This window comes from Pagrus pagrus, assembly GCF_965226575.1.
Source record: "Pagrus pagrus genome assembly, chromosome: 8".
Lineage (NCBI taxonomy): Eukaryota > Metazoa > Chordata > Actinopteri > Spariformes > Sparidae > Pagrus > Pagrus pagrus.
The window spans coordinates 14,093,022-14,119,717 of record NC_140192.1 but is presented as its reverse complement, the minus strand read 5'-3'; the positions used below and the strand labels follow the sequence as shown (position 1 = coordinate 14,119,717).

The following is a 26,696-nucleotide window of genomic DNA, read 5'->3' as shown; positions in this document are numbered from 1 at the left end:
CGTGTCCGATCCAAATAGATTCGCCTCACGTCACCTTCCTACCCACCCACCCACCCATCATCACCATCAGCACCACCACCACCCCAACCCCTTGCGCATAAAACATTCATTAGAGCGCAGCCCTGCGCTGCAAGAAATGCCTGTCTGAATAAGTCATTAAGTCTCTCAGATTCACTCTTGAAACCTTCAAAGCCAGTCGATTACGTAAAATAACTTCTGTCTCCAGCCCAGTTTGGTTTGTGTGAGGGATTTTCTATAAATAACTGTAGTGAAACCAGGCAGAGAACACGGGGAAATTAAATAAATATCAGCGCGCACGTCTTGCTTTACCTTGATTGATGTGAGAATCACACTTTGAGCCTGGAGAGGAATATTTTTTGCAGCGTGATGCCCATAAAACATTCATCTCTGGATCCTCTCTGTCCCTCTCTCTCTCCCCCCCCCGCTCTGTCTCTCTCTTTCCGCCAAACGCACCTCGCTGCCCCGCCCTCCCTCCCTCCCTCCTCCCTCCTCCCCACGGTAAACGCACACTGACGCTCACCAGTGCGGCCGACATCCGTGCGCATCCACCACACTTTTTTCTCCGTAGACTTGGGAAATACAGCGCGGGGCAGGTGATCGGACTGGATATGTGCTGCTTCTCAAAAAACATGGATCCAATAATGATTTTTCGCCCGTGCCGTTGATTCTCTCCTCACTTGTGCGTTCACACTTCTTTGAGCTTCTTCTTCTTCTTCGTCCTATATTTGTTTTTTTGTTGTTTTTCTTTTCTTTTTCTTTTTTTTTTTTAGGGAGGTGTCGACTGGTGCTGTCGAGTCTGCTGATCCCAGTTTGGATGTTTATTGCTGACTATTTTCTAATCCCTCGCCCAAATGACTGAGCTCGGGTGCAGCCGGAGACGCGGCTCCCCACTCGGGAAGACCTACGGCTAAAGTTTGAAGGGTGCAGGGGTGCTTTAGGCTGTCCGTCTCCCCCCGCCGTGCGCTGGATTTCGCAATCAGCCGCAAATTGCAATAAACAGCGGATACCCGTGTCTGTCCGCGCACACGCTGGGATTCATTCGACTTGGATTTAATACAGCTTCTGGATTTCAGCCCCATCTGAATCATGAAGACCGTTATTATTGATGGTGAGTAGCTACGCGTTAGACAATAGGACGTCTTTGTAAAGTTTTCACATAAAGCCGAGCTGGGTGACTGCGCAATGATAGGAAGAAAAAAAAAAAAACAGCCCACATCGGGCAGTGTCAGTGAGAAACAGGCAGCCACAGATAAATCACATGTCCTAATTGGAGTTTACTCAGCTGGCTCCTCCAGGAGGGGGGTTGGTTAAACTGGTACATGGCTGATAAATGCGCAAAAGAAAAAAAAAAAAAAAGAAAGAAAGAAAAAACCGAAAACATGTAATCTCCACAGTAACTAAATGATTATTCAATTTCTGGAGCGCACTAACAAGCAGCGTCTGGATATTGCGGCTGTAAACGACCTTGACTCAGTGGCTCTTAATTGAGTCATAATTCAGAGCAGATCTCATGCGTGGATCTTTCTTTATCTCTCTGTGCGTGCGTGCGTGCGTGTGTATGTGTGTGTGTGAGCGAGATGCCATGTAGTGTTTGTGGCGGTCAATATGCTCTGCATGATATCGCAACTTAACCCGGGCATCCGATCAGCCCGTCTGGACACTGTGGGCTGAGCTTTTTTCTTTTTTTTTTTTTCCTGATGAAGTCTGCAGATGGTCCGCTTGGCGGCCCAATAAAACCGCGTTACTCTCCAGATCCTTTGGCTTATAATTGGTGTTTCTGTGGCATCGTCCCACTCAGGGTGCCGCCAAAAAGACAGGAAATTGCCCCCCCACCCCCTGTTTTTTTATTTTTTTATTTTTTTATTCCACTGAAGACGAATGCTGTTACATTCCCGCCGGAAATGGCTGAGAATTTGATTTCTTGGCAGGAGCGTGCCGTAGGCTGTGTGTTTGTTTGCGTGTGTTTGTGTGTGCGCGCAGTAAGGTGACGGGAGGGAGGGAGGGAGGACGCACCTGGCATGTCAGTGCGTGTGTGTTCCTGCCTGCCTTTGAATATGCTTAATGCAGCGCGGAGTGAATAACACTGACATGGCGTGTGATGTGTGATGAGCAGCGCCACGATGAGATAAGCGCATGTAGCCTGTGCAACATCCCAATTTGTTCCGTCAGGAGCTGGTGGAAAAGCCTCATCTCCACCCTGCCCCACCCCTGCACACACTGCCTCGGCACACACACACACACACACACACACACACAGAGAGAGAGAGAGTGCTTATGCAACACCCTGTACACTCTCCCTCTTCCTCACGTTGTTCATTACTTGGCTAAAACTGCAGGATTATGGTAAGAAAGCTGCAGATTATTGTGGGCCTACGGAGTAACTTTGCATTCACAACTAGCAAAATCAAAGAGGCTCATCTACTTGTGCATTCTCTTTGATATGTCACAGGGTGATGCAAATTCAAGTGCACCCCCCTTCATTGGCACAGAATGGCTCTGGGTCCCTCAGACCCGTCAGGCAGGTTTTCATCATCCAGCTGCTGCTGTGATTTAGCACCAGGCTCCTGACACACACCTATGTCTGATTTTTTTTTTCTTTTTTCTTCCTGCTTCAATTATAACTGGTATCCATCTTTCGGGCTGCTGATTTGGCGGAGAATATATGGCCTGTCGTGTCTTGTGTTTAAGGTGTCAGAGTGAGGAGGGACTTTAATTTGCTCTCTTTCTCAGCCAGTCAGCATATGATCAAATGACTCTGTGGGAAAGCTGTTGCTCGGGGGTGCCGTTGCTCCCTGTCTACTGCCAAGCAAAGCCAATAAAGCCCAAATGAATGGATAAAACCATTATGGTGGAACTGAAAGCTTTCTCTTCAGGAGTTTTAAACCACTACACAATGAGGGCATTTTTCCCCATTAGTTAACTTTGTTATTGTTTTGGCAGTGCCTTGCCAAAAAACCCTGCCCCATTTTCAAAAAATAGGCCACAAGATGCAGCATCTGAGGTGGCGAGATAATTGTTCAGAAACGTATCGGGCTGTAAAAATGAAAAGATGGCATCGGAAAAGAATAACAGTGGCTAATTTGCATAGCTGCATTAGGCGGGATCAAACATCGTGCCATAAACTGACAATGAGACGTCTTCCGCATCCTGAAAGAGAATGTGAAATTGATCCGTCCTTGTGTGTTTGTATGGGTGTATATACGAGCACAGGGGGAGGGCTGGGAGAGATAATGTGTGTGTGGGGAGGTCTGAGGAAGGGAAAGAGAGGCAGCCGGAGAGGAAGAGAGGATGCATATGAAACGGAGAGGTGTGAGTCTAATGCTGCTTATCACCGTGTGTCATCCGGTTAAAGTGTTTCTCAACACGTCTGCTGCATGTGTGATGCAGCAAGATGACAGAAGAAGACGTTTTTGTTTCTTTTAATTGGCCAAGTTTGGCAATGAGGCCAACAACTCTTTTCTTGAGGCCTTTAAGAGGAACTATGTAGGATTTTTTTTAAATTCCCCACAGTACCAAATGACCATAATACATCTGTAGCTGGGCAGGTAGTTGATCAATGCGTAGTGCTTATTGATTACTCTGCCAGGTGCTGAGATTTCTGGCTTTCATTTCTAGGTTTTTCATCCAGATTTTCAAGACTCTCCCAGTCTCCACGGTCTCATTTATTCACCCTTTCCAAGTCTTTAACAATTGAGGATGGTGCTTTGAGCAGGACCTTCCAGCTATGAAGACTAATAAGCCTCATTACCTGTTACCAGAGACCATGAGCACCTCCAAGAAGAGGAGATAATAAGTTTGGCTAATGTTGTTGCAATTCCTCCTGGTCACCAATAGAGGTCGATAAAGGTCACAGATTGGTTATTGGCAGCTTTTGTAGATGATGGTGTTGGGGGTCAACGGGAGACGACGCAGCTGTGACGAGTGGAACTTTGGGTTTGGCTGCAACCCAAGACCAAACCATGTTGAAGACTGTAAGTGGGAGGTTTGACTCGGCAATTCAATTGTGTTCTGCCTCAAAGCACATCAGCATTGTCCCCTGGGTTACCACTGGGCCCAGTAGACAATGAGAAGGAAATACAGAGAGGTAGTTTTTAAGGGTAATTGGCTCCGATGCAGACACCCAGGCTTGGTTCCACTTGTCTCTGTCTTATCTGCACAACACTGCATTTTTCTGTCCCGTCACAACAGAAACTCTTTGTTTATCTCACAACTCACAAACAGTCCCGACCAATTATTTACTTACCTGTTCACCCATATTCATAATTTACTGTCGTAGCAATAGTTAGCGTAATGACTGTTTAAAGGGACAGTAACTAGTTTTGGAGAAAGTATCAAACTAATAACTAATATCAATGAGGTCATAATACAAACTCAGAAATATTGATTTTTCCTGTAACTGAATAAACAAACACTGTTCGAAGCTAGAAAGGTGGCAGGGTCCGCCAAATTTAAACAAAGTAAAACAGCATGAAACTGTGTTGTCCTTTGAGGTCAGTGTGTTTATTCAGTTTATTCAGTCATGAAAAAGAAGAGTTTGTTTATTTAGTTTGTTTAGGCATAAAAAAATCAGTCAATGATGAGCTGTCTCTTCTGATTAAAATTTCTTCCCCAAAACTAAATAGCGCACCTTTAATAATGGTATTTACAAGAGTTTTATTCCCTCTAAGTATGTCTAATGTAATGTAAATGTAATTGTTCCAATTATGCGATGCAGTACTGGAATATAGATTAACAACTCTGGAGAGGCGTTGCTTGTATTTAAATAAGGACATGTAGTTTTCATGTCATTATTTGAAGTTTTATGTAACACGCACCAACTTATGTGTATTACAGACGTATCACCCTTTTATGGACATATACAATTTGCCAACATTTGAGTCAACATTGCAAGATTATTATTATCATTGTTACAACTGCCATCCATTTAAAATGGGACTATCCAGTATTTACAAGAATCTGTGCAAGAAAATGTGATTCAAACACGTAAAAAAATGTTTTGGATTCTTTGTCCATTTGCGTCCCTGTGAGTCATTATATTCATATCTCTTATCGATCGCTCAGTGTCTAAAAGGATGAAGATATCAATATTTTGTGCTACGTAGCCTTGGTGGTATTAATGCCTTAGTTACAGTGACAGACTGCAGCAGGCTATCTGAGAGCAGATCTGCTATGTTCACTGCATCCTGATGAGCACGCTCCTTCAGGGGCTTCTTTTAATTGGCCGCGCCCTTCAAGTAGCACTGCATTTGTTTATACAGTACATGCACACACACACACATACACAGATTCCCACTGATACACACACACGAGCATGCTGGCCACAGATATCCTTGGAACTATCCGCTCTAGGTTATCCCAGCCTCCCAGCCCTTCACTGCTAATCAGTAAGACAGAGGAACTAAGTGGATAAACGAATAAATTTCTATTTGTTTATTCGGTGGAAGCTAAGGGGCGAAAATACACTGAAAGCGGTAGAAATGGAATACACTATTCCCTCAGATTACCAGTCCTTAATCCTCTCTGAGGGTTATTATTCTACTGTCAGAAAATTTTGGAGGGACAACGAGCAGAAAACACAGTGTAGACGCTAACCCCCCACTCCCTGCACGCCTCTCTTAAAATGGAAATATAGAGGCGAACAATAAGCGTTGGCTTTTGTCTTGAGGAAGGTGTCAGAGAAGAGGGAGGGCCAGGAGAATTAGCGTTATGCAATTTAGGGATGGTGAGGCGGGTGTGGTCTTTATGGGGGGATTTATTTATGTCTTTTAACAAAAATCCACTCTGACACTATCATAATCCTTTAAAGGTGCCTACGCACGACAGAGCCGATCAAGCCCTCCAATGTCCCAGAGCCCAACCCTTCAATAAAATACAAGTGGAATTTGCACACAATATGCAGCAGCATCACAGCTGCGTTCACACAATAGTCGTGATACGTACAGACCTCTGTTGATTCCTTTGGCACGGCAATATCATTATAAAGCTTCTAGCATGCACAAACAGAGCTGGCTAATTTGTCGTACACGTTGCCCATCTCACTCCACTGCACAGTGTCATCTTTCAATCTGAGGTTTCAAAGTTGTTCTCGCCGCGTCCTCGGAACACAACGTGCCCATTTTTCTGTCCGTGTATCGATGAAAGTTGCATGGTTGTTCTAATCCTACTGCAGATCCGAAAGTGTGCACTGAGCTGGCTGAACGTCGGTGACGCTGATTATACCACAATGGGGAGGCAGACTGATGGCCTAGTAAATTGTTAATTAGACAGAGCAGAAGCCGCTCTTAAATTAGATGCATGAATGGAGCCGTTGTCAGCCTTATAAGTCAACCCTGCTCCGCTACTCTTCTTGCAGGCTGCAGTGCCACTCAGATAGATAAAGTGGCTGCCTGATCCAAGACGTGAGCACAAGTACAATGTCATTGATCACAGTGTTAGGAGGAGGGTTAGTAGAGCTGATTAACGCCACACCACTCATAGATAGATAGATAGATGCTGCTGGTAACTCAGGTGTTTTCCTTTATTGGAGACTGAATTGGTGTGGTGTCCTGCAAGTTCCCTCCTTTGTTTATGCCGATATTGCTACAGCGTAAAAATCCCTGTGGGCTTTTCATTGAAAAAAGGTTTATTTTCGCTCAAATGGAGGTTTAAGGATAGAAAAGGGAGTACTTGTTATAAAAAAAAAAGGCCAAAAAGTGTCTACCGGCCTAACCCTGATGCCTCATGGATAGATACATAACTACATAATCTAAAGGAGACTTGTTATGCCTTTTTCATTTTTTCCCTTTCCTGACATCACACTACATCACCATGTCACACATTTGCACAATATATGATAATATTTTTAATTGAAGTGAAGCTAACAGGACGCTGACAACTAGAGACACAGTGAGCAGTGCTGGCTCAGGCGTGTGTGAGCTGACCAATCAGAGCAGACTGGGTATTAGGGAGGGGGGCCTTAAAGAGACAAGCATGTGTTTATTGAGCACGGACGCATGTCCAAATATTCTCGAAGATGTTGTGGGGTGAGGTTGATATGTCTAAACTTTGGGTGAACAACATGTGTATATTACAAAAATTCACTTCTCATTAGATCTGCAGCAGAGACCGTGATGGTAGCAAAGAGGCTGGTCCATTAATACTTGGCTTCAGTAAACATAGTTTGATATAATTAGCCAGGTTTTGTTGACCGATGTCCTGATCTCATGTCTTAACTCAGTCAGTATTGGCCGCTTTCAACAGGACCGTCAAATGTTCAAGCAAATATTTTAGACGGAGGATATACCCTGAGGAAGAGCCTCAGATTTCTCTCCTCCATAGATAGACGAATATTCTCTGGTATTTTTAGCCGTGTTGATTTTATTAGCATCAGTGATGCGAAATGGAGTCCCTGGCACTCCTTCTGATCATCTTGAATGAGTCTGCCTGTTGTTGTGATTAATTTGCAAACTTGACAGATTGGAGTTGGTGTTTTTCGATCCTGCGTCTCACTCAATCCCTGGCACGGCATCGCTGTGGTTCTTAAGCCAAGGGGGTCACCTTGCTCTACTGTAAGCATTGTTGGATCCCATTTTCTTCGTTATTTATCTTCTTTCAGGGTAAAGTTCTAAAGGACCACTTCAGCAGGACTCTGTGACTTGCATAAAAAAGCTGCATATATGGCCTTTTTTTATGTGTATGCTGAATTGAGAGACTGCATATTTTAGCAAGCTTTCAGAGGTTGGTAGCAACGCCGGGTGAAAGAAAAAAGCACCTTGAGATGACGGAGTAGAGGCCCACTTAATGGCAGAGAGGGCAGCTTTTTCAGACAGACAGGCTAGACAAACCATAAATTAATAAGAAAGATATACAGATAGACAGACAGACAGACAGATAGATACAGGGGCAGGCAGTTTTCCGCACAACAGCAAGGTGCCATAAAGTCAGTCACCTGTATACGATCATGGTCAGTGCTAACCGCTTGCATTTTGGGTGGCTGTTTCTCAATTAAATGTTTCACCAGTTGAACGCCTTCGATGTGAAGCAGCAGTAGGATGTAGGATAACTCAATACAGCATGAACAGTGAACAGTGAGGCTGAACAAATTGGCTTGATTGCATCCATGCCCCGTTTCCAAGAATTCCTGCGATTCCGTCTCGGGTAGGCAGGATTCACATGGATTCACATTCACGAGCATGGTCATAGTGGACTCCCAGCTCACTCACAACTCATCAATGCATTTTTATTTGGAGAGTTAATTCACGAAAATACATTGAATGGCTAAATATTAGGGGTGTGATGATTTTGATTCTTTAAATTGGAATTTGATTGAAAAGAGGTTTCAGTTTCAATCGTCAAAATCAAAATCAGGATCGGCGAATTGGCCAGAATTAATTTTTTCTCTCTGTCCTTCTTTTTCGAAGATCATTTATAGATCTGTAAGAGGGTTTTCTCTGGACAGATTTGAGAAACCAAACTTTTTCTCCTTTCATTTATTGTTGAATCTTCAAAGGGTGGTATTTCTTGTCGAGCTCTGGAATCTCTATTTTTTGGTGAGTTTTATTTGAACTTGCTTAACTCTAACATGCAACAAGCAACGCGGATAAAGTCAAGTTGCCTTTGTTATAAAAAACCCTTTCTTTAAAGAAGAAAAAGAAAATGTAAATGACAGTTGTCTTTGGGCAACTGGGCCTAAAACCAATGATCTGTTGATCTTCACAAATCCAGATGCGATAGTCCTTAACACCCCTAATAGATATGGTCAAAAATGGGCTTTGATTTCAGTGAAATCTTAAGGATCACAACTTTAAATATGCATTATTGGAATTACCCGACTACTTTGGCAGGAGGCCTAAGCCGAAAATACAAAGTTTTTTTATTGTTGTTTTGGAATAGAATGGGAGTCAAACTGGATGGATGGATGGATGGATGGATGGATGGATGGATAGATAGATAGATAGATAGATAGATAGATAGATAGATAGATAGATAGATAGATAGATAGATAGAATGCTGGATTTCTTAAGCTGTGAATTTTGAGGTAGAACAAAGCCTTTCAGAAACTCTGTGACAGATTGTGCTTTCACACAGTCACATTGCAATACATCCACAACAGTAATGTGTCTCCCTGTGAGCTTCGTGGGTAGTTCACAGCTGAAATATGTATGGGGAGCCCTTCAAAGGAAATAGGTCGTCACTTCTCGGCTCAGGGGAAATTGATCTGTTATAGATGTGAGAGCTCATTCCGCAGGTGCTAAACATATATAATATATATCCGTTCTGGTGGTTTCATACAAGAATTCAACAATTTTGACGTGGCAGATGTAACTTTCTTTCATACACAAATCAATGGCCTCAATGGCAGGTGGGAGTAAAAGGATTTGTCGAGCAGGAGATGCATAATCCTGCTACTGCTGCAGGAGCGACTTTCTGAACATACTCAGAAGCACAAAACTTGAATCAATGAAGTTCCCACTCGTCTGCTACAATAAGAGTACCCCATAACCTTCTCTTTGAAAGCACAACACTATTGTTTATCGGCATGTAATTGGACAGGGCTGCCCTCGCAGAAGCAAAGTACGAGTACGAGGGAAACGTAACCCCCTCCAAGCTGAGGTGTAAACTTCTGTGTTCAGGGACGTTCGTTTGAATCAGGTCTCGCTCTCAGTCATCTCATGGGCCCGAAGTAGGTCATTCTTATTAAAATGCAAATCTGACGCTTCATCGCTACTCTCCTTTTGTCCCTGTGGATTTTGTGCAGAATACGTACTCCTCCTCCCGATTCTTTACGATACTGCCTTCACTCTCACGTTCCCTTACTCCTCTCACGTTGTCATTCTTCTCTTTCTAATTCTATTACTGTCTCAGCCTCACTCACACACACACACACACACACTGTCGCTCATCTTCCTGTCTTCGCTCTCAGGTGTAAATGCTGATTATCTTGTGTAGATATCAGGCCACGGCAAATTAAATGTGACCGCAGCTAGCCTGCCAGGACGCCCATTATAATGATATCTGTAATCTGCTGGGCTCAGGGGAAGCAGTGGGGAGGGGTTGGAAGATAGAGGGATGATGATGGAGGGGGATTCAGTAGGCATCCGGTAGCTGGCAGAAGAGTGGCGCACATGGATTTTCCCTCAACTGATGAGGTTTGCGTGGACTACAGACCATATGTCACCCGTGGGTTTAAATCCCAGTGCCATTCGAGGCTGGAACATGAAAAGACGAGGTCATGAACCATTGTATACAGTATGTCGACTTAGTGGAAAGCAGATTTTTCCCCCCTTATCTCAGCTTATTTTTCGTTTTATTTTTTGACTACAACTTTTGTGCTAAGCGTCCCCTGTCGCTGTGTTTCTGCCCCATCACTGGTGTTTTGACGTCTTCATCCTTGCATTTTTTGCTGTTGCTTCAGCAGTGTTTGATGCTCCTTGTCTGTGCAGCCATATGGTGGCCATCGGTGATTATAACTACCTGGTTCATTAGTCTAACCAGTCCTGCTGCTAGAATCGCAAAATGCATCACATCCTGCTCCTCAGACGATTCATCCAAAGAAAGATCTACACCGAGTGTTAGAATAAGCAAATATAGACATTTTTTCTCCCTAATGTGCTATCAGCCAACGATAAAGACCCAGAGTGAAAATGTATTCATCTGAATGTATTGCGGATGATCATATCAGGCTGCTGTGCACCATCAAAACAAGAGCGTTTAGATCCCGCAGTGCAGCCTTTTGACACGACACTCAATGCATTAGAGTGGGCGGGAGACCTCTGTAAAAGAAAAAAAAAAATCCCATGGAATCTCTCAGAGGTTCGAGATCGGAGAGCACAAAGGGAGAATTGATCTGATGAGCGAAAAGATTGTACTGGGGATATGTGGCTGTGGCGGGCGCGTCGGCTTGGCTCGCTTTCCAAAACCTCTAATTAGGAACGTTGCTTGTTTTCACATGCCTGTCCGTGTTCCCAGCAAAGCCTATCATCACAGCAATTATTCCAGGGAGGGAGATGAGCACTGCCAACACTCCATCTCCGAGCTGTAAACAAATTATGCTGAGGGGGTCTTGATGATGTCTGTGTGAGAAACGAAATAATCTGAAACCAATTCTGATGGTCCCGCTGTGCCTTCTCTGGGTCCTCAGTCAGCAGATACTCGCGGGGGTGAAACTGTGCCGTCACCGGAGGCAAGCAAGTTGGCTGTTACAGCAGTGCCTTCCAGAGGTACGCTGTATCTGGATGCATTGGGCTTGTTTTTTTTTTGTGTCTTCCCGGGCTGTATTTACCCATTTCACATCTCTCATCAGAAGTGTAGACTCCGCTCCACTTGTTTGGATAATGAGTTTTGACAGATCCAGCTTTTTCTCTGTTAACAAACAAATCAAGGCTTAAAATTTCCACCTGGCACTTTCAAGAATTAATTGATGAAGATAAATTCTCCATATGCACCCTTACACGTGATATAATTCAACTTGATGGCAGTAAGTCAGTGGAGGTTAATTTTACTGACACAAGTTTGTAATTAGTCAAACAACTGGTGGCTTGTGTTTTGATCTATCGCATGTTTAAGCTCTTTTGTCTTGTGGAAATTTCTGGCGGTTTTCAATAAATCTTTCAGCGGTTTTTGCCGTGGGTAATTGACAGGTTATGTTTTCTCCCCCTCCATCGCTCCCTTGGAAGACATTAGCATATTGAGTTTCGTGCCTGACTGTGAAGCGATTCCCACCATGCCTTTAAAAGGCATCGCATGAATAGGCGGCACATTATACCGCAGAGAAATATGAGACAGGAGAGAGAGCACACTCTTCCTCCACTTTTTCTCCCGGCTCATACACACTTCAGCGAGATGAGTCCGACATGCGCGCACACACACACACACACATCTGCTGCTAGAGCCCCCCTGCTGCTTGCTGACTCACACAAGGTTTAGGAGGCGGACCGTATTTTCAGGAAGGGTGAGTGGTGCCGGTGAAACAGCCATGAAATAGGTACACCTTCCCCTCCAAGTTAAAGACACTGGAGCCTCCCCTGGTTTTCCTCCGCTGTTTATTCTTGCCTACTCTACCATGACACTGGAATTAGAGTTGGAAAACTCTGCAGAATCTGATCAGCTGTTCAGAATAACACCTACTACTGGAAATCAAAGTGCTGGACTACTTTTTCCTCCAGGTCAATACCAGAGTTTGGATTAACTGTCAGCAGCCCACTGTAACAATAAATACGTTTCTAAGAGGGCTAGCGAATTATGTCATGCAGTGTCTGTTCACATCATTGATTTCCAGGGTTTAAACTCACATAAATTAACACCATAATGAAAAAAAAGAGCTGTTCTCTTCCTGCCAGTGCAATCATTATGTTCAACGTGAAACTGTACTTCATCAGAATAACACAGGCTACTGTCTACGGTCTGTTGGAGGAGCTTTTCAAGTCAGTTCCACCACAGGGCAGTCAACCTGAACATATGTAAATTGACTATATGGAGAGGCCGAGAAGGGCCATATAACGTCCATATGTCTGCATTAGTTATTCTAGGATCCCTGCAGATAACACGTATCACAAAAAGAACAAAGTGTAAAAACATGGATACATACATTTACATAGAATAATAAGCAAGAGAGAACAAGGATACATCACAATCAAGGTCACAAACACAAATCTGTCGTTAACATGTAAAGATAAGTAGTTTCAAAGCAAAGCAACAGCAGTTTTCTTTAATTGCCCTTTAACCAAAGGAAGAAATTAAGTAATTAGGAAATCGTAGGGGGAAAGTTAGAACATTTAAGAAACCACTAATATCGAGTGAATACAATAACACAATTCCACTGAGATGCCTGCCGTTGAGGTTTCTGCTTCTGCCCTAATACAACAGAGGTGAATGGGATTTTGTTTTGGTGCTCAAGGAATCTAAAAAATACATCTGAAATCCAACATGCCCTTTCAGGAACAGTATTCCTGAAACTCAAGATGATCCAAAGGCCTCATTCAGGAGTCTTTTCTTCTTCTGAAGGTAGCGCCTCCTCACAAATAAAACATGGTTTGAATCTTTTATGTTTGCTTATTTCTATTTCGGTCCATTGTTCTATTTTCTTGTCACTTGAAGGGTTCAGATCTTGATTTATTTATTATTTTCCCAAAGAACTGGTAAGCTGTGTATGCAAGTGTACTTTACATAACGTTTGCTTTACATAACAGCTGATACAGTACATACATTATTTATATTTATTCCAGACAACTGACTGTAATGGGGTGGCATGTTCTGTGGGAGAAGTGGATGACTTTCAGCTTTTTAGCAGAGAATTATCATCTGTCAGCTCCAAATAGAGCTCTGTATAAATGCCGATGGTAATAAATGGTTTGCCAAATATACTTGGGTGGCCATTAATATACCCGGGCAGGCCGCCCAAGTAAAATATATGTGTGGGAAACACTGAAAAGATTATCTTATTTTACCAGTCACCAAATACATGTAAAAGTTTAGCTGTGTTTTGTGAGCTATTCTACCTTATAAGCTTTTTTTGTAGGTAGCCACATTTAATCTAGAGGCCTTATTTCATTCAAAATGCTTGGTTAAATACGTCAAGACATATACATTTAGAGATTTGAAGAGGTCACTCCAGGTATCACAGTATTTCCCATCAATGGATCAATCTGCACACAACGTCGTAATAGAGACCTGCTATTTTAAAAGCTAAAGCATCATGCATTAGAAACCATAAACAGCCATTAGCTTCCTCTAGTGTGAGAGCACTGCACCTCACCACTGGCCGGCCAAGGCATTACTCAGCAAATGGAGGGACTGGAGACTGGAAACTTTATTGCAGATGAGCAGATGAAAGGAGATATGGTTTACTGACATGGACTTTATGGGTCCCTCTTCCTCAAAGTAGCCTCATCTACTGAATCTGCAGGGTTTTTTATTGGGTTTGCCTTTATTGGGCAAACATCGTCCACCAAAGCTGAGATAACAATGTCTCTGTGATGGCAGTATTATTTCAGACAGCCATCCCTCATGAAAGGCTGAAAGGCTCTCTTGTTATTTTTCCCATTTTGTTGTACCCATATTCTCTCTCTTTCCACTCATCTCAAGGATATGTTTACTTTATTATGACAGGAAGTTGTCATAATAAAGTCCCTAACCCTCCTCTGACAATAGGCCTGGCTGATGTTTTGTCTCCTCCAGTGGAAACTTATTCTACATTATGTAGCTGACATTGAAAGAACTCCTCTATAAGGATTTCTCTGTCAATACAGCAGCACTCTAATTATGTCCTTTTCATATCAGAGCAGAGTGAGTGCTGCCTGATATGCTCCTGGAGTAGGCGATACCTTCTTTATTACTCAGTGGATTTAACCAACCCGCCCTCCGCCATTCTAAACTATCCTCCTGTGCACCACCTTGTCAATGAGATAGAGTTGGAGCTGAGCATATTGGGACTGTATTACAGTATCGACTCGTCATCCACTTAACAGGAGAATCAGCTCCGTTTACGACTAATTAAAGCCATTAAAGGGGGCACACGCTAATGCATTTTTGCACAGATAACAGAAACATGGGCGGCAGTGGCAGCCAGGCTCATTTTACCGGCAGGTCAAGATGAGAGTAATTAACTGGGTATTAAAGTCACAGCGTGTCGTGTTCGCCAGCTCTCAGATGAGACAAGATGGAGGCCCGGGTGCAGAGTCTTGATACGGGTGTCGTCAAAACTCTGGCAGATTGCTTCTCACACTTCACACTTCCCCAGTGCTCTCGGCGAGGATCCGAGGGAGAAAAAAAAAAAATCATATCTGTATCGTTTTCTGTAATGAAAAAGGAAGTGCATCAAATGATTTGTTAATGAGAATATAAGATCAGTAGTACTCTGAGTTTTTACATGGTGTATCAACATACAAACACCTGCATTTATAAGATACGAATATATAAGATATAATACAGAAGTTGCAGCAGGTAGAGGTCCGGAAATAGGTACAATCAGGCGCTTGAGTGATGAAAAAGCTGCTAGTATTACAACTAGATATGCTGCTTTTATAGACACTCCTTTGTATTGTGGGATTTGCTGAAACTCTGCCTAACTTTGGAGCAATTCTCAAGAGTAACCCTTGGGAGAAATTATAGGTTACATCATCAGAATTTACATAAAATTGTCCAGCGATTAGCTGAGTTTTGTACCGCAATGTACCGAGTTGTTTCTGCTTTGTAACATTTTCATTATCTGCACTTCTAATGGAGGATTATGCAGGTTAAATGCATGAAGGACTTGCATAATGGCTACGAGTCGACTGCACACACGTCGCCGTCATTACTGTGCAGCCATTATTCCAGAAAGAGAACAGCCTGCAGCCTGTGAGCGGAAAGTGTTGTGTACATTCCTTACTTGATATACACACATTTTCATTTTTCATCATCCCAAACGCGGATAAAGTTATTCTATAGCCAGTGGCGGAAAGTGACATTACTTAAAGCAACACTATGTAACTTCATTATCTTAAAATAACAGCTTCAAAATCATGTTGATGGCACAGTGTCTTGTAATAGGGTGAATGGTGTCTCCGTCTCAGCCGCTCTGCCCCCATCAATGTCAATTTCTATATAATGTTGCTTTAAATACTGATCTTAAGTACAATCTTGAGGTACTTGTACTTTACGTATTTCTATTTTATACCACGTTATGATTCTCTTTGAATAGATTTCAGAGGAAAATGTTGTATTTTTCACCCCTCCTCATTTTACATGAAGGTTTCACATACAAACTACACGATCAGTTTATAAATATGATGTATGTAATGAACATTAAAGGGTATGTAAGAATTTGAGTTAAAAATGTTGTCAGCAGAATGTGAATAAATAGAAATTTTGACATTATAATGCCTTTGTATAGTGTTGCAGAAATATCTACTGAAGTTAGCATGCTAACCAGCTAGCTTGGGCCTGTCCTGGTCCAAAGCTCCTGTGCAAGTGGGGTAAACAAACTCCCTTGATCCCTGAACTCACATCTAGTCTGCTACAGTTAGCAGCATTTAGAGGTTACTCTGGTGATATGCTGCCCTTTATTTGTTCTGAGCATGAACTTGACAGGTGGCCAGTTCTTACATATTGCACCTTTAAACCACACATCTTTACAGAAATGAGCTCAAAATTAATTTAACCATCTAAAACTTGAAATGCTGCATAGACTGTAATGCATCTGTTATTTAATATATTACATGTAGTACATGATATTATGTACTATATCATAAAGACAGGGTTAATTATGTATAACAAGTACTTATTTTGATATCTAAAGCACATTTTGCTGCAAGTACTGCACTTTTATTTTATGAGATTTTAAATGTCGGAGGAGTATTTTAACCTTGAGTTATTCCTACTGAAGAAACGGATCAGAATAGTTCTTCCACTACTGTGTACATCTTAGAAAATCCAGCCAGTCCCTCTGCAGGGAAGCATGTAGGAATAAGCAGAAATTACATAGATAAATATTCAGTGTCCAGATGTAGATAAAAAGACAAAACAAAGTATGGTTCCAGCCACAAGGAGCAAGATGAAAGCAGAGGGCTTTAAGAGATCCTCCACCTAAGGTAAGCTGTTGCTAAGCTGAGTCTGCAGTTATCTCTTATCCACTGTGCTGAATACAGGAAGAGGGGAAAGGGAAGGGAAAATAAGGGCTAGGCATTCTGTTGCCAGATTGACTCCATCTTCAAAGAGATATTAACATAGCGCCAGTTTCCCTTTTATCTTCCTTTAATTTCAAGGATGCCAGCCCAAATTAAAATGCGACGCGACTGAAATGAACCTAAAATATAAGAGACACAAAGGAAGGAGAGGAGGAAGGGAGATAAAAAAAGAGAGGACACACAGGTTGGAAGCATTGATCGGAAAGAAAGAAAACATCTCTCTTATTAACTGCACCATCTCAGGTCACATTTCCAATAATCCATTCTGGTTCTGACCACATTTTTATTGCAACAAACCAAATCATGGGTGCAGATGATCCAATAGTCCAACTATTAAAAACTAATGGACTCTTGTAAATCCCAACTGATTAGAGAGGAGAAGACAGCTTGCAATCATACAGGTTTAATAATTCAATCACAGAGCTGTCAGGTTCATTAACATTCAGCTATAATAAGATTAGATCTGCGTGGAATTTGAGCCGCACTGAATGGGACATGGGAGCTGTTTCTTTTCATACTTGTTTTGGAAAAGGAAAAAAAAAATGTAAATGTTTGGTAATGACACCAAGCAGTAATCCTAATAACACTCTAATAACACTGAATTTCAATATTTACCAGCGTGAGCTGGTTTGTGAATTCGCTGGATTCCCAGGTGACAGCGCTATTTCATTGGTAGGCAAGATGGGCTCCACAAACACTCCAAGTAACTGCTTTAATGACTGTTTTCCATGTCGGCAACAAAAAACTCCAGACCTGCAGCTGTTCCCCTCGCAGTTGAAAAATGAGCTTCTGATGAGGCAACGCTGCCTCACAAATGTGGTGTGGAAATTAAAAAGAATTAAGCCAAGAGCAACTGGTTCGGAATACCAAATAGAGGTTTTGAATAAAGTCCATGTGAGTCGGCACGGGCTTCCTATAGGCTGTTCAGATCAGCAGGGGAAATGGGAATAGCCTGTTCAGTATCGACTGCCACAGCACAACAAAACATACATCTAGCAGTGTGACTGCGAGACAAAACCTCCTTTCTCCCTGTCACCCCAGCTCCATATATATTTCATCGGCCTCGCGTTTCTTTGAAAGTTTCTTCGCCTTTTGTGTTTGTTTCTGAAAACTTGCAGTAAATTTTAACCATGTCCCCTCGGCTAGAGTATACATCCCTCTCGCTTCTCTGCGGAGCCAGCTGGCAGCACAGTGTTAGAGATCGTGTGTCACAACTGCTTCCTGAGCTTCTCTAAAGAAGATCTCTGCTGCTCTTTCCCCATGCGAAGTCGCTGTCACCGACATAGCATGTTTAAGATAAAACGGGGAATAAAGGATCTTGGAGGATGATGTTGCGGGGCTGGTGATGGCACAGAAGATCAGACTGCAGCAGAGAACTCTGGGAACAGAGAAAGGCAGAGAAGGAGAGGGGAAGCATGCATACTAATGCCGCCCTCTGGATCCTTGTCTGTCTTTCACTACTCTGCATAGGGGTCTCCGACTTTAGAATTCACCATCTTCATGTAATGATTCCTCCTACACAATATTCTTCTTTTTCCATATATTGTCCCCAATACAGCACGAGTGAATCACCGAGCTGAGGTTGCTTTTATTCTGTGCCGTCAATCTTCCTGAATCCCCTCCGTCTGCCTTTCCCTTGGTGTCACCCCCATAGAGCCGTCTGCACTGCACCGAAGTCATTTACCTATGTTATACTGTAGGTAATAACTGACACAGCATATTGACGGGGCTAATTGACTTAGAAATGATGGCAGTAAGAAGATATATGGCGGGGTGTCTGTAGTATATTTGTGTCATTAGCTGCATACTGTACCACAGTGAATACCTGAGGAGGTGCTCAAATGGGTTATCTGTGTGAGAGGAGGTGATGGAAGCAGATAAAAGTGATTCATGCTGGTGTTCGCTCAGTGCGGAGGAGGGGCAGAGATATAAGGGCTGATTTTCAAAGGCCCATATGGCCATACATAGCCTCGGCCATGTGGCGAGATACACCGCAATGGTAAAGTTTGATTTCATGCGGTTTTAGCCATCGATCTCGTCTATAATTGTGACATTTTGCTAACCGAATTTAGAAGTCAGATGGAGCACGAGCAGTCAGACAGATTTTAAAAAGTCTAAACTCATTTGGAGGCAAAAATGAAGGCGAACAGTGAAAATGATTTACCAAAATGTCTCACAGACATCTATCACAGCTTACAAACCAGCCTCCTCATAATTGTATGCCTGCACACATTTCTCTGGTGCATCAAGGGATTATTATAGACATCTCCGGTGTGCACACTTTCAGTTTCACGTCCAAATGAACTGATGACTTGTTTACAACCTGTCGGTGCTCATTTTTCGTGCCCTGTCGAGCTTTGTTGTAGCATTGTGGCCACGTTCCCAGAGCTCGGCAATTAACTTTGGTGAGTTACTTTTGTTTTGTCGAGAATGTTGTTTGTTTCTTTTGTCTTAGCGAGCACGGATTCATAAGTAATAAGAACTGACAGTAAAAATAGAAGAGACCAATGCTTTAACAAGCCAGGGCTGCAGGTAACTGTTATAAAAGATTAATCAGCAGATCATTTTCTCGATTAACTGATTAATAGTTTCTGAAAAGCAGAAAATCCTCATAAATGAGAGGCTCTTACCATCAAGCGTCTACACTTTTTCTTGAAAAATGACTTGGATGATTAATCAAAATCATTGCTGATCTACTTATTGATAAATTAATGGTGCAACTCATTGTCAAACCATAATTTTGTGGTACTGCTGTGATTTATAGGTGCACTCCCATAGAATCAGAGCGGCAGAGGCTAAAATATGCTGAATTTTAGACTTTAGTATGGGTCAAGCTAACACCGGATTACCCATGATGCAACCTTAAAGCACTTTTTGAACATTTTCTGCCTCATAATTGTTTTAAAAACCACACCTCTGGCTCGTAACACAAAAGCAAAAGAGTGCATTGTTGCTCTGTTATAAATCTGTGGTCTCCAAGCCCAGAAAACCCTGATGACATCACAATTACATCATCAAGGTTTTTTTTCTCAGACGATGTCGCACTCCTTCCAGAGCCATGGAAAGCATTATTCAACCGTTTTCACAGGCTGAGAAGTCCAGTACAGATAATGTACTTAATATGAGTATGAGTATCATGAGTAAAATGTGTCAATATATGTATAAGTGTGATGAAGGACAATCCTCATTGGGTGGACTGACTGACTTAAGTTTATTCATTCAAATTCATCAAAAACTCAGATTTGAAGCTCAATTCTGAGGCTGTTCTGCAAGCAATTTTCCAAAACATAATAAATATAGCAAAAACAACCTTTGGTTAGTCCCACCCACCTTTGATTCAAGCCCCACCCATTCTGAGTGCAGATATGGATACAGATAATTTAGTTGGTTTAACAGATACAGATTCAGATAACGGTATACTTGCTCATTCCTAGGGGGCAGTTAAACTGAACTTGATGTGTAAAATTAGCAATGGTTTCAGTGTAGACGGGCTTACTTTTCTTCGACATATTTCCTTTAGCGCTGAAAAGAAGTCACGCAGAGTTAACAGCCGCTTTTGTTATCTACATTTAGCAATTTTTCACTCACAAAATCCTTTGGCTCTTTTTAGGCTGGAAGGAATGCGGCAGACAACAGTCGGATGGTATTTTTTAAGTAAATGTGCAGCATGAAAAGATTTGATTCGACTTGTGTGAAATACCAAATGGCATTGTTTTACTGCAGGGTTCGTTGTTGGACAGAAAATGTCAAAATACAGTTCTGAAAGAGAAAGTAGGTCAGAAGTCGGCGTGGGACCTCTGTCTAAATACAGTACATTCACACCACCAACGCAACGCCTCAAAACAAGTTCCAGGATTTCCCGGCAATAGAAAGGCAGTGTGCTGCTAAGTAGCTCACAGACACGTGTTCAGATTTCTGGTGACATCCGTCGTCAACAGGTGCCAGAACACAACAGCTGCTGCTGCTGTGACTCGCCTGCTCTGAAGTTGCCCTGGGGAGCCTGATGCCAGAGCTGGTTTGGGTTCATCACGTATCCCGTTTTGCATTTCTGCAAAGTTTGTTATGGCAGAAATGAGACGTGACAATGAAAAGGCTGGGAGGAAGAAGGAGTTGCGTTATGAAAGTGGCCTTTCAGTATTTTTTCAGGAATGTGCATGGCATTTGCGTTCCACCTTGAAGGTATGGGAACATCTTGCTGGGCTCACTACAGAAAAATCAGCAGGACTTTGGTGTGAGTGATAAAAAACTAAAACAAATCGAAAAAGAAAGAGAGCTCGCTTTGGGATTCAGAAAGTGTTTGGTTCTCAATCAACACAGCAGCGAAAAACCCCCAAAAGTTCTTGAGGGCATAATGACCTCTTGACCTCCCTCCAAATAAGAGAGATGAAGAAGGTCTCCAGTTGGCTCCTTTGGTGCCTATTTAAGGAGCCGCCAGTCTGCTGCTCCCTATTTTATCTGAGCCACAGAGCGGCTATTGGAGTCCACATGATTGATGTGGTCTCATCTCTCAGGCTGTCACGCTCTCCTGATGAGCAGATACTTTATCGACTCCGTTTTGGGGAGTGTGTCTAGTCTCACCTCTCACAAGAAAGTATAAGCTCTTTTAGGGAATAGACTCCAAATGGTGACCTCAGCCCTGATCCTCAAAGTGTCGATTTAAGTGTACGGTCCCATCAGATAAGTCTTCCTCGTAGGATATTAGTCTCGAGGAGAGGGCAGAAACCAACAGGCTCTCGGCGCTCTGTGCCAGATTCTATTGACAGAACAGGAAATACCGGGGTTTAAATAATAGCATTAGCGAAGGTGACAACAGTCCATTGATGTTTTCTTTTGATCCGGAGTCTTTTTTCAGCCGCGCTATTGGCGCCATTCTCGCTGCCAAAAATGTCTAGCTGGTCAGCATGCCTCGCAATGCTGCAAGCTTCTCAAAACACAAATGAATCCCTTTGCATATGCACACATATGGAAATACCAAACTATTTTGAACACAAACCGGCCTGATAGTACACTTAAAAGTACAAGCAGATTTCCTGCTCTTGTTTGCTTATCCCTGCTTTGTGCTGTGATACTTTGGGGGGAAAAAAAATTATAAATATTAAATATGAAAAAAAAAAAACTGTAATCCACAAAGTCTCTCTTCCCTTGCATAAGATGATGGCTTTGCATTTTCACTCCTAAGCTCTGCCCGGCTGTATCAGAGGGCAGCCCTCACAGAGGAGATTGTACAACCCCGTGTAATAGGCTGCTTCATTTATAAAGGGCAGGCGCTTATCTTGTCCATATAGGATCCTTTGGTCAGACTGATCCGGTGAAGAGACGTGAGATCATAACCTTCATGTACAGTTCGTGTGCCGACCAGCCATCTCTGGCTGTGGAATGAGCTCTTACAAAACTAGAGGAAATACTTTAAAATCAATTAAATAAGACGCTCTCTTTTGTGAGAAACGTGTGCTTCCCTCCCTGTGCCCCCTTCCCCTTTTGTATCTTGCGCTTGTGTAAAGGGAGTCGTGGTTAAGACAACCAATTTGTTCCACTAAGGGAAGCAGAAATGCTTAGATAATAGGTCTAAGTATCAGGGGGTTGTCAGCATTGTTTTTCTATGCCCTGTTAAATCATAATGAGAAGACAAGAGACAAGACTAAAAGTCAAAAGGTAGAAATCTGTAAGCAACTTTTGATTAGGCTTCACCGAGACGCGGCCTTCTATTACATTATGCCGACAAGGCTGTCTGTTTCACGCTGCGACCTTGGTCGTCTGTCACATTCCTCCCTGTCTTTACGACACAGCTTCTCTCATTAAAGAATGTCTTTTCAATTCTGGTATTTAGTCAGTGTGACCGAGAAGCGGAATTTTAATTGTGAGTTCATGCGAACCAAAATAAGCAGCTTGTTTTAACACAGACTGTTGCTGCATGTAGGCGTTTCCTGCCCCAACCGAAATTGGCCCTGAACAAGCGAGAGTTCTGAACCGGAGCCAACGTCGTAGACAGTCAGGGTTTCCAGTGTTAGGATTCCCAGACTGCAACGCCTCAGAAAAACAACACCACAGAGTAACAGAGTAATAAGACCTGGCCCAAATGCATATGTGTTAATACTGAATAATGTATAATACAAATACGGGGTTCTGAATTAACACATTTACTCGTGTGGTGTTCATTGGTCTAGTGCTAAAACAATAATTGGAATAATTACCTCAGGAGGTAATGTTTTCAGCCGTGTTTGTTGGTTAGATGGAGGACGGATCTCGGCCCAGAATAGACCCCATTAACTTTTGGTGCCGTTCCAGGAATCTTTTCTGACTTTCTTTGACATTGTGACGTAGGGTGTTGACATTTGTGGATTTCTCAGGGTATGATGCAAAGATCTTGATGAAAAAAATACTAATCTTGATCGCTTGAGTCAACAATCCCTGGTTCCATCTTCTCAAATGCGAGGATTTGTCCCTTTTCTCATCGTCTCGACTGTGGCTCAGGACTTTGAGCGGGTTGTTGAAGAATCACAGGGTTGCCGGTTCAGTCCCTGTGTCGCCCCGTCAACATGTGTAAGTGTCGCTGGACGAGACATCGAATCCCAAATTGCTCCAAATGTTCGGATCAGTGCTCTGCAAACTTGGTAGCTTGCTTCCATGGGTGTGTGTGTGTGTCTCAATGGGTGAATGACAAGCAAATCTTAAAGCCCTGTGGATGAAAGTGCAGCCATTTATGATTCATAACCTGGATATGTTTGGGTTTTGGACCGTTGAAAACACTTTTATGCTGCCTTCAAATGGAGTTGTGTCAACCTTGTTTACAAGAAGATTCTGTGGTATTCATTGTCTAAAAGCTTCGAGTTGTGATGTGTTTGCTGACATTTTGGCAGAGGCATGGAGTCATTTTTTTTTTCGGTGGATGTTAAGTTAATTTCAGTCATGTAGAGTTTTTGTTTGCAGTTTTAAAATATGTCTGAAGAAAGTATTGATACTCCCAACTGCATTATCTTATCTTTATTATGCCTTTGCTTTTCCTACATTATCCTTTCCTTCAGTATCCATTTGAAGGAAGCCTGAGTTTATACATTTCCTGCCATTTGTGTTTTTGTTCTTATTGATTTATGTGAGCTAACCAGTTCAAATGTGCCTCTTACATTTCAGTGCATCCTTTAAATGCAATAGCTACTTTCATGTGAGGCTGCACATTGGGAAAATGAATGAAATCCATGCCATCTCATGACTTGGCTTACTGTTCCAAGCAACTGTTTTGTTTACAAATGGACTATTGATCGGGGTTTTGTCCTCTCGTCTGCGAATACAACCGCCTAACCGGAGGACAAATCCTCTCTTGACAAGGTGTTAAGAATAGGAATTTACCTTGATTAGGGCTATTGACACTGTTCGGGGATATTTTTAAAAACACTATTGATAACCACGTTGAGCTGATGACAGCATAAGCTGCTACAGACACTGTGCTGTGATTTGCCTTTTATACTACTGGCTACTGGGATTTGAGCTGTCAAACTGCAACACTTAGCTGAAAATAAAGAGATGCAAAAGACAAAAGTGTTTCAGAACATCGCTTTGGTACAGCGTGGAGACGAGAGCAACGCTTCTCATGAATATGCCTTTTCACACACAGAGAGATGTTGCCCGGGCAGCTGGAAAAGGTTAACAAAAAATGGAAATGAAGTGAAGACAGAGAGCCCTCTTTGTGCGAGAGATGATCGCGGTTTGACATAAATGTAGAATGACGCTGTTTTTCTTCAATGAAACTGCTGTTTTTCACGACCTTTATCATTCGAGTAGTTAAGTAACATTTAGCTCTCCATCCAATTTCATTTTCGCTGAATAGTTTTATTTCAGTTCCCCAGTCCAAACATGTTGAACGTAAATAGTTTTGTGTGTTTTCTTCGTTTGCCTTCCCTGGTGCTGGCATTTCACTGTTGAATCATTGCACGTTATTAAATCAAATCTGCTGCTGGCGATACAAAATGGAGAGTTTCCAGAGCCGAGCGGAAGAAGGTCTAGTTAATGGATCGCATTCTTTTTTATCTCCCAAATAATGAATCTTTCTATTAATGTGGTGCTGACTTTGATGTTGATCCACAGGCTTATACACCATTAGCTATGAAGCTGGCTGCTTCTCACTGTGTTTTGGATTCCCTTTTTCCACTGTAGGACATACTTCATGGCCTTTGATGCCAGACTGCTTTATTATTCATCAACATACTTGTAAACACAGTTAGAAAAAAAATATTCATACAGTATCTATCTATCTATCTATCTATCTATCATTAGGCTGCCAAAATTATGAAAATACCATCATGTATTGTTGTGCCAAATACAGTAATTATTAAAATAGGACAAACGCTGCTTTGGCAGACACAAGGATCTGAACATGCAAATTGTTTTATCAAAGCCGTGAAAATACCAACATTAATAATGCATTTCAACCCCTATAAAAGGACGGCTGATTTTACTTGTCCCCAATGCAGCATCTTGAAATGAGCATCACTATCTTTCTGGAAAAAGGTAACAATATGCGTTGAAAACAGTTGTGATGCTGTAACAACCCTTTGGACATTTTAGTGATTGCATTAAAGGTGCATTGTGTAGCTTCGGGGAGGGACATTCTGATCAGAAGAAAAAGATCTTCATTCACTTTTATGCCTAAACAAACTGACCTTCAAAGACAACACAATTTCATACTGTTTCACTTTGTTTATATTTGGCAGACCCTGCCACCTTTCTAGCTTCAAACGGTGAGTTTGAGAACAGCTTGTTTATTCAGTTATGGAAAAGATCAATATTTCTGACATTGTATTATTACCTCATTAATACTGTAAGTCTTAAAATTCTGAATTGAATTTCTACTACCCAGTGCTCCTTTAAGAGAAATTAGATTTAGTGACAGACATAATACCTTGTAAAGATGGAGCTTCCTTTGCACGGCGTTGTTGCTGCTGCCATCAGGGACTTGGATGAACACTAGGGGGCAAGCTTAAGCCTTTCTCACATGTCCACAGCATATTTAGGCAATTAGATCTGCTCTCCTCTGCCATCCTTAAACATTTTAGATTGTGCGTGTGCTTCACAGCGGTATGTGACAGACCGTGAACTCACACGTTTGTTTTGTATTTGTTTGGGCGTGGGCTCGCGTGTGGTGAGCCACCCACATTAATCTTAATCCAAAATAACATCCATTGGGCTATTTACCATTCTGATTGAGGCAAGTGGTGCGGACTTCTGGCATCTCGGATTAAAAATGGATTGCATCCCACAAATCTCATCCTCTCCCTCTTCCCCTCCCTTCTTTTCTTTCTTTCTCTCTCTCTCTCTCTTTCTGCAACCCAAACACACACCGTCAAGCCTCTGTAGTTACAGGCTGTCTCTCTTCAGATACACTAGCCTTTCTCTTTTTCTCTAATCTCTCCTGCTTTTATGCTCTGCGTTGAGGTTCGCATTGCACGCCCGCTACGTTCTCCTTTTTTCCTCTTTTCCGTCCGTCTCCATTTCTCTGGCTCCCTCGCTATCGAGACTCTCTCTCATTGCACCGCGGCTCCTTTGCAGTGTCTGCCTCAATTTGCATCATTCCTGGGTGTGCGGTGTCAGCTCAGGCCTCCTGATCAAATCCTAGCAGCTGATGACTGCTTTCATCCCACATTTAGCGGCCCTGTGTCTGTGTAGCAGCCTCCCTGCTTCCCACAATTCTTTGCTGGTGCGGGAGTGGTGCCCGCCTGTGTCTGCTGGTCTGTCTGCTGCGTCGGTCTGTCTGTTGTTTTTGTTGCTGGGGATCGGTGAACAGATGGTGCGCTACGTTTCCCCCTGCAGAGCGTGAGTGCTACAAAGTGCCGCATCATGCAAGATGGGTTTTACTGCAGAAAGGACTACCACAGTAGATCTCTTATACTTTGTGCGTTCTATTCCCCCAGATTAATGCTAATATGTCACGTTATGTACACAGATTTCCCATGAACCTGCCTGAATCTAGCATTCCCTCCTGTTCTTCGAAAGGTTTATCCTTGTGTTTGTTTATTTTGCTAAATATTTAATCAAGGATCC

General features: G+C 42.5%; 1 protein-coding gene across 1 annotated transcript in view; it reads left to right on the top strand.

Moving 5' to 3' along the window:
* Positions 1–520: 520 nt before the first annotated feature.
* Positions 521–26,696, top strand: part of rtn4r (reticulon 4 receptor) — a 46,244-nt gene continuing 20,068 nt past the window's right edge. The window contains exon 1 of the mRNA XM_084359339.1: positions 521–1,129. Within this exon, the coding sequence (XP_084215465.1) occupies positions 1,108–1,129 (22 nt within the window). The 5' untranslated portion in view covers positions 521–1,107. The remainder of the gene's footprint in view (positions 1,130–26,696) is intronic.